Source organism: Artemia franciscana, chromosome 5, assembly GCF_032884065.1.
Source record: "Artemia franciscana chromosome 5, ASM3288406v1, whole genome shotgun sequence".
NCBI classification, from domain to species: Eukaryota; Metazoa; Arthropoda; class Branchiopoda; order Anostraca; family Artemiidae; genus Artemia; species Artemia franciscana.
Genome location: NC_088867.1, coordinates 3458042 through 3473738, shown reverse-complemented (window position 1 = coordinate 3473738; position 15697 = coordinate 3458042). Strand labels below are relative to the sequence as shown.

Genomic DNA, 15697 nt, shown 5'->3' with positions numbered 1-15697 from the left:
ATTTGCATATTAATTAATTGCAATTGATCGGAAGATTTTGAGAAGAAAAAGCAAAGGAGGAGGCCTAGTTGCCCTCCAAGTTGTTGATTACTTAAAAAGCAACTAGAACTTTTAATTTTTTACAAACGTTTTCACTGGGGAAAAATATACGTAACTTACGAATTAACTTACGTATCGAACTTCTATATTCGCATGTTTTTATTGCGTATATGAGGGGGCTCAACCCTCGTCCATACCTCGCTCTTTACACTAAAGCTTACATTGTCTCCCAATTCCTTAAGAATGACCTCTGAATCACAAAGGCCGTAGAATAAATAGTTGAAATTATTAAAATACGTTAGCGTAAAGAGTGAGGTATAACGAGGAGGTAAACCCCTCATATGTGTAAAAATCTTTGTTCGTTTTAAGTTTTAATACTGCTCCTTACTTTCAGTAGAAAAAACTTTTCTTATTTATTTTTTCATTGTTTTTTCAAATAAAGCTAGAAAATCTTGCGCCCCTTCATTGAAATTCTCTTCCCCCATGAGAAGTCACTCCATGGAAATATCCTCCCAAGTAACCCCCCTCCCTCAGCTTTCCCCCCCCCTAAACTAAAAAAATCCCTCCTGAAAACGTCTGTACACTTACCAGTAACCATTACTATATGTAAACACAGGTCAAAGTTTTCAACTTTGCAGCCCCTCCCACGGGGACTGCGGGGTAGTAAGTCGTCCCTAAAGACATAGTTATCAGGTTTTTCGACTATGGTGAATAAAATGACTATCTCAGAATTTTGATCTGGTGACTTCGGGGAAAAATTGAGCGTGGGAGGGGGCCTAGGTGCCGTCCAATTTTTTTGGTCACTTAAAATGGCACTAGAGCTTTTAATTTCCGTTAGAATGAGTCCTCTTTCAGGATTCTAGGACCACTCAGTCGATACGATCACCCCTGGGAAAAAAAAAAAAAAAAACAAACACGCATCCGTGATCTGTCTTCTGGCAAAAAATGCGAACTTCCACATTTTTGTAGATAGGAGCTTGAAACTTCTAAAATAAGGTTCTCTGATACGCTGAATCTGATGGTGTGATTTCCGTTAAGATTGTATGACCTTTAGGGTGCGTTTTCCCCTATTTTCTAAAATGAGCCAAATTTTCTATGGCTCGTAACTTTTGATGGGTATAACTGATCTTGATGAAATTTATATATTTAAAATGCGATTCTTTTGATGTAACTATTGGTATTAAAATTCTATTTTTTAGAGTTTCGGTTACTTTTGGGCTGGGTCGCTCCTTACTACAGTTCGTTACCACGAACTGTTTGATATTTCTGAATAGGGCCCCTTCTTTAATTAACATCCCAACTCCTTGTCTAATGAATTGGGGAGAAAAAATTTTCAAATTTATATCATAGATATAATACCAGATATTAGCGTGTTGTTGCTTGTGACGAACCTCCTCCGAGATCTCCAATTGCTCTTAATTTTTCTATTTAAAGCCCAGCTCTGTTTTTACTATTTATATCAAATATTTGCTGCTCGAAGTTTGTTTTAGATATGTAATAGTCTCCGGTACCAAGATTTTGAATCCATCGGACATTCTAAAATTATGGATATAATACTGGAGTCTATAATATTGGATCTAACTTTGTCTAATACACGGATATAACCTTGTCTAATGAATTGGGGAGGAAACTTTACAAATTTATTTCATAGATTTAATACCAAATAGCGGCGTGTTGTTGCTTGTGCTGAACCTCCTCCGAGACCTCCATTCGCTCTTATTTTTTCTATTTAAAATTCCAACTCTTGTCAATAAACTGAAGCAGATAAGTAGTTTCAATTGAACTGAATAAATATATGATAGGCAGGGCAATACTGCTGCCTAAGCAAAGAGCGATTTAGGCACATTATTTATTTATGACTAATTTATAATTATTTATTTATTTCTTTTTTCTAGACAAGGACGCTTTGTATAGAAGGAGTTGTCGTAGAAAATTTGAAAGGGGCTTGTTCGATTTGAAATTGAAAGGGCTAGTCCCCTTTTTAATAGTAACAAGTTATTAGGGGGTGGGGGGGGGGTCAAACAGCATCTTTCCCATGCCCATCATTTTTCCAAACACCTCCAATCAAAGGATGACAGGCTACCTCAACAGCCCTCAAGGCAAGGGTTGTAAGCTATTTTCGTGGGGCATATAATTTTCTTATAGAAAGCGTCGTCGTGCAGGCTTCAGAGAGGGCTCATTGGATTGATAATCGTGAGTTCTAGTGCCCTTTTTGAGAGTCAAAGTGATATGAGGGCAGCTATCCCCCCACACGTTTTATTTTCCTGAAATACATTTGATGTAGTTATGTGCCAAGGGTATATAAAGTTTTTATGGAAAGAGTGGCCGTGTGGGCTTTAGAGGAGGTTCGTTTTTTTTTTTTGAAAATGTGCAGTTTTAGTTCTCTTTTAAGGGTCAAAAGCAATAGAGAGCAGCTTGCCCCCCCCCCCCCCTTGGCATACTTTTTTACCCAAAAGCATTCGATAGAAGGCATTTTATTCATAATAGTCCAAAAGAATATAAAAATGTTTTCAGGGTGGACTCAGCCCCCTATAGCCCAGGGGCAAGGGTTGTACGTTATGCCCCAGGGTATATAAAATTTTTATAGAATGGGTGGATGTATAAACTTAGGATCGGATGAAGCTTAATTGATAGAAAATCCGAAGTTCTAGTACCTTTTTTAAGAGTCAAAAGTGAATGAAGGACAATAATTCTCCCCCTTTCAGGTCTGTCATTCCTCAAACCACATCAGATCCAAATTTTAAGGGAGCTATTTTGTTCAGCGTATTTTGAACTTTACTTTCCAACATGACGAAGGAGATTCAGGTGAGCTTTTCAGAGAATTTTGAGCAGATTGTTGAACTAAATTAAAACACGTTGTGTGTATGCGAATTGTTAAAAGGGTGTAAATCAGGAATGACTGGGTAAATTAATTTGGAACCTTAAGGATATGATAAGGGAGATGATTAGATAGGAATATTGGCATTCTACCACTATTACGACTACCACCACCACTGCTGCCACCACTACTACTACCATACAACCCCATTTACAATATTGAAAGGATATTTGACCTAAATCAAAAGACGCCATGTGCATATGCAATGTGAAAAAGAAGGTATTTTAAGAATTGATCTACGTAGTAAGTTGGATTTTTAAGAGATTGCTTAAAGGGCAAAATCATCTGACGAAAAGGCAATATGTGTACACAACTACGCTAATACTACTATTACTGCAGCTACACTAATACTACTACTACTTCAACTACTACTTCTATTCCAACTACTTGTAAGGCTAAGAGCATTGAGATGAAAATTTCAAGAAGTATATGAGCAAACAAGTTATCAAAAGGTCACATCAGCAATATCATAGCAATGGCTAATTATATTGAGTTGAAAGTTGGTGAGAACTTGAGAACTTGATGAGAGGGGCGTTTAACTGACCAAAAGGCAGTACGTTAGTATTACTGCTGCTAAAAGCACTCCTGCTATTACAAATAATACTAGTAGCAGTAATAACAATACTACTTTAGTAGTAGTAGTTTTACTACTACTAATAATAATAATAGTAGCAATAATTATATTGAGTTGAAATTTCCAGGACCTGATGAGAGGGATATTCAAATGACCAAAAGGTACTACCTTAGTATTACTGCTCCTACTAACACTCCTGCTTTTACAAATAATACTACTAGCAGTAATAACATTACTACTACTATGACTACTATTACAACTATGCCTAATGTTATGAAGTTGAACTGAATTTTCAAGGAATTGTGATAGAAAAGGTGAACTGAATCCTTAATGAATTTTGATTGGAAAGTTGAACTTTATTTCAAGGAATTTTGATGGGAAACGTAAACTAAATCACATCACGCTATCTGTATACAGTCTTTCAAAAGGGCATTACAGCACTATATTAGGAACAGTTTGGTGTGTGAAGTTGAAACTAATAGGGCTTTTTGTAGAGGATACGAACAAAATGTTTGCATCCTAATGCTACTGCTTCAACTCAAACTGCTAATACTACCACTATTATTACTACTTCTAATGCTGCTATTGCCACTAAAGCAAAGACTAGTACTATAAATTCTACTGCTACTATTACTAATGTTGCTATTAAAACTAAGGATATCAAGGTGAAAAATTTAAAATGTATTGAAACTGTATGGAACTAAATCGAAACGTGCTATGTCCACACAGGTTGTCAAGAAGACATATCAGGAATGCTTCAGGAACGTTGATTGGGTTCAGATGGATCTGACTCTCTCAGTGTGTGTTGAAGGATATGTTGAAGTTATATTTATGTTGAAGAAGGATATGTTGAAGGATATGTTTAAAGTGTTGTGCGCATACTGCTAATGTTGCTACTAGGTAAGCTAAGATTATTAAAGAGAAACTTTTAAGGAATATTTAGGCGGATGTTGAACTATATCCGAACGAACTTTGAACATGCGGATTTTAAAAGAGGTAACAAAGCAATATCTAAAGAATGGAGTATATTATTAAGTTATACCTTTAAGGCTAATTTGTTGCGGATTTTGAATAGGCCAGAAGACATATGTGTAGACTATTAATAATGCCACTAGAGTTACTGTAACTCATGGGCCTAGGGGTATTAAGATGAAACTTAAGGGGACATTTAGAAGGACATTCAATTAAACGAAAAAACTATATGCTTTGTAGGTTTTCAAAAGGGTATGTAAGCAATGTCATGGGCAGTGACGTTCTATAATAGATAGAAATGTTGTTAAAACTTTTAAAGGAGCTTGTTTAATTCAAAATTGAAAGTTTTATTGCCACTTTTAAGAGTAAAAAGAAACTGGAGGGCAAGCAGACCTTTTACGAAGCCCATTAATTTTCAAACCCATCCATTCAAAAAGGATTTTCGACTCAAGCAGTCGAGCGAACCTTACGATGGTTCGGGCATCTGCTTCGAATGCTACCACATCTACCCGCAAAGATGATCTATGACTTCGACCCTATCAAATTTGGTTGGAAGCGACCTCGTGGCCGACCGAAGAAACGTTGGTCCGACAGCCTGTCCGAGTTCTTGGCGATGGCAAACATCAGACAGGGCGAAGAGCAAATACTCGCCATGGACCGAAGTGGGTGGAGGAGGCAGACGTCACTCTCTACGCAGAGCAGTGCCCGGCAGGAGACTTAAGTCAAGTAATTTTGTTGGGTCAATTTTGACTCAACAAAATGTTGAGTCAACAATGTTGAGTCAATTGTTGAGACAACTTTAAGACAATTTTGTTGAGCACAGCAGAATGGTCCAGCGGCTATATCTCTAAGGGGTATTGGGTATGTCAATCCCGCACAGTCATCCCATTATAATGAAAAAAGAAATCACCAACGCAACAGCACAAACACACATAAAAAAAGACAGAAGGAGAAAAGGAAGACTGTTTCCTACATTAGTAATTAATATAGATTAATGCTTGAATGAAGTCTCAACCCTACTCATCCATCCAATTACACAGGTTAAACAGCCTAGCAATACATAATCAACCATAAAGAATAATCCATAGCCAGGCAGTCGTATCGTAAGTAAGTATAAGTCATCATTTACCAAATATTAAAAACAATAAAAAAAGACAAATAATTCACAGGCGAATAATTCACAGACACGAAGGCTCATCAGGAGAATACATACTTGCCTATAGGGTTTCGCCACTTTAAATTCCCTACCCAGGCAAGTGGCGTGCCTAACATAAATTCCCTATGGTATCCCCGTGATAGGTATCACCCCCAAAATATATGCCTATGAAAAAACAAATGTAGAAAAACCAATTAACACCAAAACTAGCTTATCATACCTTGGTTCTGGCCCCCGTGTATTTATATTACCAATTCACAATCTATATTAATACTAAACAATTATAAAAAAATTTTCACTACGTCAAATTTTCTCTATTGATGTAATGTGACCTAGATAAAATTTAAGGAAATGAATGCAAAACAAGACCTTTTAAAAATACAATATAAGCAAAATCCTCCAGATATCCACTGTTAAAAATTAGGGACACGCCAAGCTCAGTACCAAGGAAAATCAAAATCAACCAAAATCGCTAAGTATTTCAAGATAATTCTTTCGGTATTTATTTAAAATATCGTTATAATGAAAATTAAATTTTTTAAATTGCCTAGTTAATTTATTTACAGAAAAAAACCTCTTAAAAACAATTTTTGGCTTAAAATTTTACATCTATTTTTAAAATCAATATAATTACTGCAAATCCTTGCATATCTAAGTAACTGTGAATAAAAAAAAAACTGAAAAGATATAAAATATTTTTTATGAAAAAGACTACAGCTACTACAACTACTACTAATAACTCACTGCAGCACAAAGCCATCTGAGGCCAACACAGCTAAGCACGCTCCTCTTCCAACCTAATCTATTCAAGGCCTCCCTCTTTACACCCTCCCATGAAGCTCCCTTTTCCTTTTAATCTTTATTTATGACATTCTCCCAACCCAGACAAGTGCAAACTGCTTTCCGTGTAGCCCCAGACGGTTCGCCAAAGAGGACAATCTTCGGCAATCTGTCATCCTTCATCCGCGGAACGTGGCCTAGCCACCTCAACCTTTCTATCATTATAGCTCTAGAAAGCGGGATTGAACCACATTTTTCGTACAGCGTATTGTTTAAAACACGGTCAGTCAGCCGTAGAACAATCCGTAGGCAATTTCTCTGGAAAATATCTAGTGAATTTTCATCTGTCCTTCGGAGCGTCCATGCTTCAGAGCCATATTTGATCACTGTCATCACTGTAGTTTCCAATATTCTAATCTTGGTTTGTAGACTTATCTTCCTATTCTTCCGAACTTTTTTTTAACTGTGAAAAAAACCCTGAGCTTTAGCTATTCTACTTTTAACATCTTCACTGCTCCCACCATCTTTACTAATAATACTACCAAGGTAACCGAAGCTCCCAACCTGATCAATCTTTTCGTTACCTAATGTCACCTGTTCATCTTCACTTATTCCTAGCCTTAGTGACTTAGTCTTCTTAACATTAATTTTCAAGCCTATTTTAGCACCCTGAACTCGCAAAACCTTTAAAAATTCATTCATTTTGATCACACTTTCATCTAATATGCTTAAATCATCAGCATAATCTAAGTCCAGGAGAGTTTTTCCTTCCCGTTTGATTCCGTGGTCTCTAATTGCCTTTTTTCGCTCCTTAAGACGAAGTCCATCAAAATGATCCACATAAAGGAGGATAGAACACAACCCTGCTTAACTCCTGATTCTATACAAAACCAGTTGCTAATCTCATTTCCTACCTTAACCGCAGCAGTATTATTCTCGTGCATTATCATTGCTAACGCTCCTCTATCAACAGAATCGAAAGCTTGTCAGAATTGATAAAACTGAGGACCAAAGGTTTTTCTAAAATCATTAGGTGCCTCCCCTTTTTAAAAAATCATATTCATAATCTTCAGTAGCTGATCCCTAACCTCAGAGCCACCATATTTAAGAAACTAATTTATCACACTATCAGCGCCTGGAGCCTTGTTATTTTTAATCCTTTTGGTACTGTCGCTAATTCTTCCTCACTAAGCAAATCTTCCTTCGCATCCAAGGTATTACAAACTTTTTAATTTTCATCTTTATCTTTTCCTACAACTGTATCTCGGTTTAGCACATTCTCAAAATGTTCCACCCATCTGTCTTTAACTTTTTCCTTATCACTAATTGTGGCCCCATTTCTATCTTTAACTGGTACTATTCCGGATTGACCACTTCCTTTCAATTTATTAACATGGCAGTATAACATGGTGTATGAAAGGGGCTTTTCCTCCTCAACGTCCCGCTCTTTACGCTAAAGTTTGACTCTTTCCCTTAATTCTACTTCTTAAAACAGTAAAAAACTTGAGCGTAAAGAGCTGGACGTTGAGGAGGAAAAGCCCCTTTCATATACGGAGTAATTTCTGTTCGTTTTAAGTTTTAATGTCGCTGCTTACTTTCATTTAAAAAAACTTGTTTTTTTATTTAATTTCTGGACGTTTTTTAATTGATGCATGTTTTGATCTTGGCTCTCCGCACATAAATAATTAAAACGAAATTTGCCTATTAATTTTTTTTTTGGCTAAATGTCTTTCTCATAGTTTTAATCGGAAGATTTTGAGAAAAAAGGAGAGAGGGAGGAAGCCTAGTTGCCCTCCAATTTTTTGATTACTTAAAAAGGCAACTAGAATTTTAACTTTTTTACAAACATTTTATTAGTAAAAAATATACGTAATTTACGAATTAACTTACGTAACGAACTTCTATATTCGTATGTTTTTATTGCGTATATGCGGGAGTTCACCCCTCGTCGATACCTCGCTCTTTAAACTAAAGCTTAAATTTTGTCCCAATTCCTTAAGAATGACCCTTGAATCACAAAGGTCGTAGAATAAATAGTTGAAATTAATAAAAATACTTTAGCGTAAAGAGCGAGGTATTACGAAGAGGTAAACCCCTCATAGTCGCAATAATTGCAGCTCGTTTCAAGCTTTAATGCTGCTCCTCACTTTCAGTAGAAAAAAAACTTTTCATATTTATTTTTTTATTGTTTTTTTTTAAATAATGCCAAGAAATCCTGCGCCCCCTTGATTGAAAGTCTCTCCCCCCATGAGAAGTTTTCCATGGAAAGATCCTCCCACGTAACCCCCCCACATCAACTCTCCCTCTCAAATCAAAAATTTCCCCTGAAAACGTCCGTACACTTCCCAGTAACCATTACTATATGTAAACACAGGTCAAAGTTTGTAACTTGCAACCCCTCCCACGGGGACTGCGTGGGAGTAAGTCGTCCACAAGGACATTGTTATTAGGTTTTACGACTATGGTGAATAAAATAGCTATCTCAGAATTTTGATCCAGTGGCTTTGGAGAAAAAATGAGCGTGGGAGGGGGCCTAGGTGCCCTCCAATTTTTTTATCGCTTAAAAACGGCACTAGAACTTTTAATTTCCATTAGAAAGAGCCCTCTCGCGACATTCTAGGACCACTGTGTCGATACGATCACTCCTGGGGAAAAAAAACAAAAAAAAAACAAAAAAAAAAACAAATAAACACGCATCCGTGATTTGTATTCTGGCAAAAAAGTGAAATTCCACATTTTTGTAGATAGGAGTTTGAAACTTTTACAATATGGTTCTCTAATACGCTGAATCTGATGGTGTGGTTTCGTAAAAATTCTATGACTTTTAGGGGGTGTTTTCCCCTATTTTCTAAAATGAAGCAAATTTGCTCAGGCTCGTAACTTTTGATAGGTAAGACTAATCTCGATGAAACTTATATATTTAAAATCAGCATAAAAATGCAATTTTTTTATGTAACTATTGGTATCAAATTCCATTTGTTCGAGTTTCGGTTACTATTGAGCCGGGTCGCTCCTTACTACAGTTCGTTACCACAAACTGTTTGATTAGTATTATATTATTAATACCTTCCCAACCTAAACAAGACTTAGTAGCTTCCTTATTCATCATGAGCCCTTTTCCCAGTCTATGTACCCCATCCTTCCTGCCTGAGTAAACAAATTCTATGTCTCCTAATTTCATGCTTGCTACCCCTGGGATATGAGTTTCTGAAACTCGTAATAAAGCCAGTTCAAACCGTCTTAATTCGTCAGTCAAAATGTCGATGCGATAGTAATTTTTTAACGTCGTAACATTCCATGTTCCAACTTTCATGTTCTTTGAATCTTAAATAATGACAAAGACCACACAGCCTTTCCACAATAGAAATACAGAAGAAAGAATAATGAGGACTTTTTTCCCAAGATAGTGAACGAACAAAACCTATTTGAATATTTCGGCCCTATATCTAAGGGCCGTCTTCAGCAAAGAAAATAACAAACAATAACGCAGTTACAATTAAAGTTCTTGGTTGAAAATCCAGTTTTTAAAATAGCCAAGGCACCATCACTTCCTCACGAAAAGTTCAACCAAGACTGTGTGATAAGAGCTAGCATTTTACAAGCTAAAAAGGTTCATTCATTTCACTAACTGTACTTATTAAAAATTCAAATAATTTCTTATTGCGATATTTGCCTTCTCTGCAGCTAATCTTGTATTTCTTTTGGGATTGGGCTTGTTTTTATTCGTTCCTATTTTTGTTTTATTTTGAATCAGGCTATTTTCCATAATTAATTTTATGTACACAGGGTTGAGTGTGTATTCACCAAAGTCTCTATTTAGGGATGTATTATTATTTAAGTTTCGTTTGATCTCGATTGCCTCGCGGACAGTTTGTTTGATTCCCACGTCATTGCTAATTAGAATTGTTTCGTCAAATAGAACATAATGATTTGAATTTTCATAAATATTATTGCTGAAAGCTGAATCGAAAGATATGGAGTTATTTTTAGATTTTAATGTTTTTTTTAATGAAATAATAATACATCCCTAAATAGAGACTTGGGTGAATACACGCTCAACCCTAGGTACACAAAATTAATTATAGAAAATAACCTTATTCAAAATAAAACAAAATAGGAATGAATAAAAACAAGCCCAGTCCCAAAAGAAATACAAGATTAGCTGCAGAGAAGGCAAATATCAATCAGTTCGAAATAATATAATAATATAATAAGGAGCGACATTAAAACTTAAAACGAACAGAAATTACTCTGTGTATGAAAGGGGCTGCTCCCTTCTCAACGCCCGCTCTTTACGCTAAAGTTTTTTACTGTTTAATAAAGTAGAATTGAGAGAAAGAGTCAAAATTTAGCGTAAAGAGCGGGGCGTTGAGAAGGGAACAGCCCCTTTCATACACGGAGTAATTTCTGTTCGTTTTAAGTTTTAATGTCGCTCCTTATTTTCAGTTAAAAAAAACTAGTTTTTTTATTTAATCGCAATAAGAAATTATTCCAATTTTAATAAATACAGTGAGTGAAATGAATGAAACTTTTTAGCTTGTAAAATGTTAGCCTTTATCACACAGTCTTGGCTGAACTTCTCGTTAGGAAGTGATGATGCCTTGGGTATTTTAAAAACTGGATTTTTAACCGAGAACTTTTACTGTAAGTGCGTTATTGTTTGTTAATTTCTTTGCTGAAGACGGCCAAAAAATACTTCTTGGCATTTTTTGCTCAAAGTTTTATGGATTACCAAAGTTGCAAAAACAAAGCATCCCTCTAAGACCCATCGTAGCTAGTACAAAATCACCTACCTCAAACATTGGAAAATGGTTATGCAGTGCATTTAAACCATTGCTTCACTCCCAAAAATCTTAAATAAAAAATTCATTTGATCTTGAGGAAAAACTGAACAGATAAACATTTGTGAAAATTCCATATTAAGCAGCTTTGGCATAGTTTCCATGTAAACTAGTATTGATGTTTTAAAATCTTAGCAATTATTACAAAATAAACTGGAAAACAATTACCATCTAATCGAAGAGTCAGCTATAGGTCTAGACATTGACGTTCTCATGCATTTGGTTAAATTATGTAACAAATATTCCATGCACTTCGAGTTTCGAGATTCATATTACAAACAGGTAAGGGGCCTTCCTATGGGATCACCTCTATCAGGCCTACTCGCAAATATTTTCGTCGAGAATCTAGAAAATTGGCCCCTGGATTCGTATTTTCTTTATCGTGTGTTTTGGGGACGTTTCAAGGACGACGTAATTTCAGTTTGGAATTATGGCGAAAGTGAACTTAAAGGTTTTCTAGAACATTTAAATACTTACGAAATAAACCTGCGATTCACTCTAGAGACCGAAACAGATGGAAAAATACCTTTTTTAGATGTATTGATAATACGTAAGGTGAATAAACTTGATTTTACGGTTTACAAAAAACCTACGCATAATAATAGATACCTTCACTTCAAATCTAACCATCCTCCACGGCTTAAAAGAAGTGTGGTAATGTCTATTATGGATAGAGTACTTAATACCTGTTCAGAGCCGTATTTTTGAATTTGATTGAATTTTATTACGGACATACTTGTTGGCAACGGGTACCCAATTTTTCTCATAAATGCTGTTATTGCTTAAAGATTAAAGATGCATTCTTCTAAAGCCTTAAATCCCACACCAGTAATCGATTCGAATAAACCCAAAATCACGATTTATCTACCTTATATTCCGAAAATTACTTCAAAACTGAAAAAAGTTAGTTTAAAAAATAATTTACGTGTTGTTTTCACAAGCAATTTAAGTATAATGAATCTTCTCAATTCTGGTAAGGATAAAGCCCCATGAACTCGTCTAAGAGGGGTGTATCAAATACCATGTAGTTGTGTAAATTATTAAACTAGTCGAACTCACCAAAATTTAGGAACAAGATTACAGCAACACAAAGAAAGTATTGAAAAAGCATTAAAATCTAAAAATAACTCCATATATTTCGATTCAGATTTAAGCAATCAATGTCCTAGGAATCAAACAAACTGTCCGCAAGGCAATCGAAATCAAACGAAACTTAAATAATAATACATCCCTAAATAGAGACTTGGGTGAATACACACTCAACCCTATGTACACAAAATTAATTATAGAAAATAACCTAATTCAAAATAAAACAAAAATAGGAACGAATAAAAACAAACTCAATCCCAAAAGAAATACAAGATTAGCTGCAGAGAAGGCAAATATCGCAATAAGAAATTATTCCAATTTTTAATAAATACAGTTAGTGAAATGAATGAACCGTTTTAGCTTGTAAAATGTTAGCTCTTATCACAAAGTCTTGGCTGAACTTTTCGAAAGGAAGTGATGATGCCTTGGCTATTTTAAAAACTGGATTTTTAACCGAGAACTTTTATTGTAAGTCCGTTATTGTTTGTTATTTCCTTTGCTGAAGACGGCCCTTAGATATTGGGCCGAAATATTCAAATAGGTTTTGTTCGTTCACTGTCTTGGGAAAAAAGTCTTCATTTTTCTCTCTTCTGTATCTCTTTAAATCTTTGAAATTATTTTGGCCTCAGGAAAAGCAATGGTCCCGGATACCAGTTCAGGATGGGAACCAACATATTTTCTCAGGTCTACACCGAAGCGCTTAAGCCGGCTCAGAATCGCACAGCAAGAGGTCCCTGGGACCTCCAGTAAGTTGGAGGCTTTGTGCAATCCTGGGCCCATCTTGGTCACAACATGGTTTTCAGCACTTGGAGATCCTCTTCTATCAACAAGAGTCGAAATCCTGCACAGACAAAGTCCCATTATAAATTCATGCCTACAAATATTATACTACTACGGGGAGGCAGCCCATAGCAGATAAATTAGATAAAATAATATGAAAAAGACTATCAAACAATTCGTGGTAACGAACTGTAATAAGGAGCGACACGGCTCAATTGTAACCAAAGCTCTAAAAAATGGAATTTTGGTATCAATAGCTACATAAAAAGAGTCGCATTTTAATTCTAATTTTAAATATATAAGTTTCATCAAGTTTAGTAATACCCATCGAAAGTTACGAGCCTGAGAAAATTTGCCTTATTTTAGAAAACAGGGGGAAACACCCCTAAAAGTAATAGAATCTTAACGAAAATCACACCATCAGATTCAGCGTATGAGAGAACCCTATCGTAGAGGTTTCAAGCTCCTATATACAAAAATGTGGAATTTTGTGTTTTTTTGCCAGAAGGCAGATCACGGATGCGTGTTTATTTGTTTTTTGTTTTTGTTTTTTCCAGGGGTGATCGTATCGACCCAGTGGTCCTAGAATGTTGCGAGAGGTCTCATTCTAATGGAAATGAAAAGTTCTAGTGCCCTTTTTAAGTGACTGAAAAAACTGGTTGGCACCTAGGCCCCCTCCCACGCTAATTATTTTCCCAAAGTCACCGGATCAAAATTCTGAGATAGCCATTTTATTCAGTGTATTCGAAAAACCTTATAACTATGTCTTTTGGGACGATTCACTTCCCCACAGTCCCCGTGGGAGGGGCTACAAGTTACAAACTTTGACCAGTGATTACATATAGTAATGGTTATGGGGAAGTGTACAGACGTTTTCAGGGGGGTTCTTTGGTTGAGGGGAGGGGTTGAGAAGAGGGGTATATGTTGTGGGAACTTTCCATCGAGGAATTTGTCATTGGGGAAGAAAATTTCCATGAAGAGAGCGGAGGATTTTCTAGCATTATCAAAAAAAAAACAATGAAAAAATAAATATGAAAAAGTTTTTTCATCTGGAAGTAAGGAACAGCATTAAAACTTAAAAACGAACAGATTTTATTATGCATACGAGGGGCTCAGCTCCTCCTAATACCTCGCTCTTTACGCTAAAGCATTTTTAGTAATTTCAACTATTTATTCTACGGCTTTTGTGATTCAGGGGTCATTCTTAAGGATAAGGGACAAAATTTAAGCTTTAATGTAAAGAGAGAGGTACTGACGGGGGGGGGGAGGATGTTTTGAGAACTCAATTTCATAAGGACGATTATCCATCTTAGTTTTTCAATATGGCCCTCTCAGGACAGAGGCTATAAATCTGTTATATAATAATCACATTACAAACAGTCTTAAAACTGAATACAGACTTACCTTTGCCTACAATGCTACGGACCACAGTTGCATTATAAGGATTTATTATCTCATTTTTGAACTCCCCATTTACTGCTTGCTCGTATAGATCAACCATAAATTTGGGTGGATTTTGGAGCCTTCGACCAGAAACCTTAAACAGAACTAATTTTTGTAAATACGATAATAATAGTAATCAAAACAATAATAGTGATAATAATAACCAATGTAATATATAATTGTACTATCATTATTGATCAATATATATATATATATATATATATATATATATATATATATATATATATATATATATATATATATATATATATATATAGATTTATATATATATATATATATATATATATATATATATATATATATACATGTATATATATATATATATATATATATATATATTATATATATATATATATATATATATATATATATCATGAAAAGAGAAATCACCAATGCTACAGCACAAACGCAAAAAAAAAAAAAAAAAAAAAAAAAAAAAAAAAAAAAAAAAAAAAAAAAAAAAGAGACAGAAGGAGAAAAGGAAGCCTGTTTTCCTAAATTAGTGATTAATATAGACCAGCACTTGAATGAGGCCTTAACCCTACTCATCTATACAATCACATAGGTCAAACAGCATAGCCACACACAATCAACCATAAAGAATAATCCATGGACAGGCAGTCATGTCGTCAATAAGTATAAGTCGTCATTTACCGAACAATAGAAAAAATAATATAGACAAATAATTCAGAGGCAACACCCAACATAAGGGCTCATCAGGAGAATACACTGGCCTATATAGGGTTTCGCCACTCTAAATTCTCTACCCAGCACAGTGTTGTGGCTACCACAGAATATCCATGGCATCCCCGCGTCAGGTATCACCCCCAAAATACATGCCTATGAAAAAAAACAGCAAATGTAAAACAACCAAGTAAAACCAAAACAAGCTTATCTTGTTAATATATCCCTCTCTTTAGCAACAATAGGTAAACTAAATATTATAAATTTTACCAAATCACAAATATTAACACATTGCAAAAAACCTGAATGAACTAAACAATTATAGAATTCATCTTTACCATGTGGCTAATTTTTTAAAAAATCTGCTCAATTAGAAACACAATTCAAAATAAATGGCGCTGTGACAACATTTCTCGAACCTCCGAAATTAGTTAAAAATT

At 35.2% G+C, this 15697-nt stretch overlaps 1 protein-coding gene across 1 annotated transcript in view; it reads right to left on the bottom strand.

The window, feature by feature from the left end:
* LOC136026885 (growth/differentiation factor 3-like) overlaps positions 1–14633 on the bottom strand; it is a 55650-nt gene extending 41017 nt beyond the window's left edge. The window contains exon 1 of the mRNA XM_065703692.1: positions 14514–14633. Within this exon, the coding sequence (XP_065559764.1) occupies positions 14514–14610 (97 nt within the window). The 5' untranslated portion in view covers positions 14611–14633. The remainder of the gene's footprint in view (positions 1–14513) is intronic.
* Between the last annotated feature and the right edge of the window lie 1064 nt (positions 14634–15697).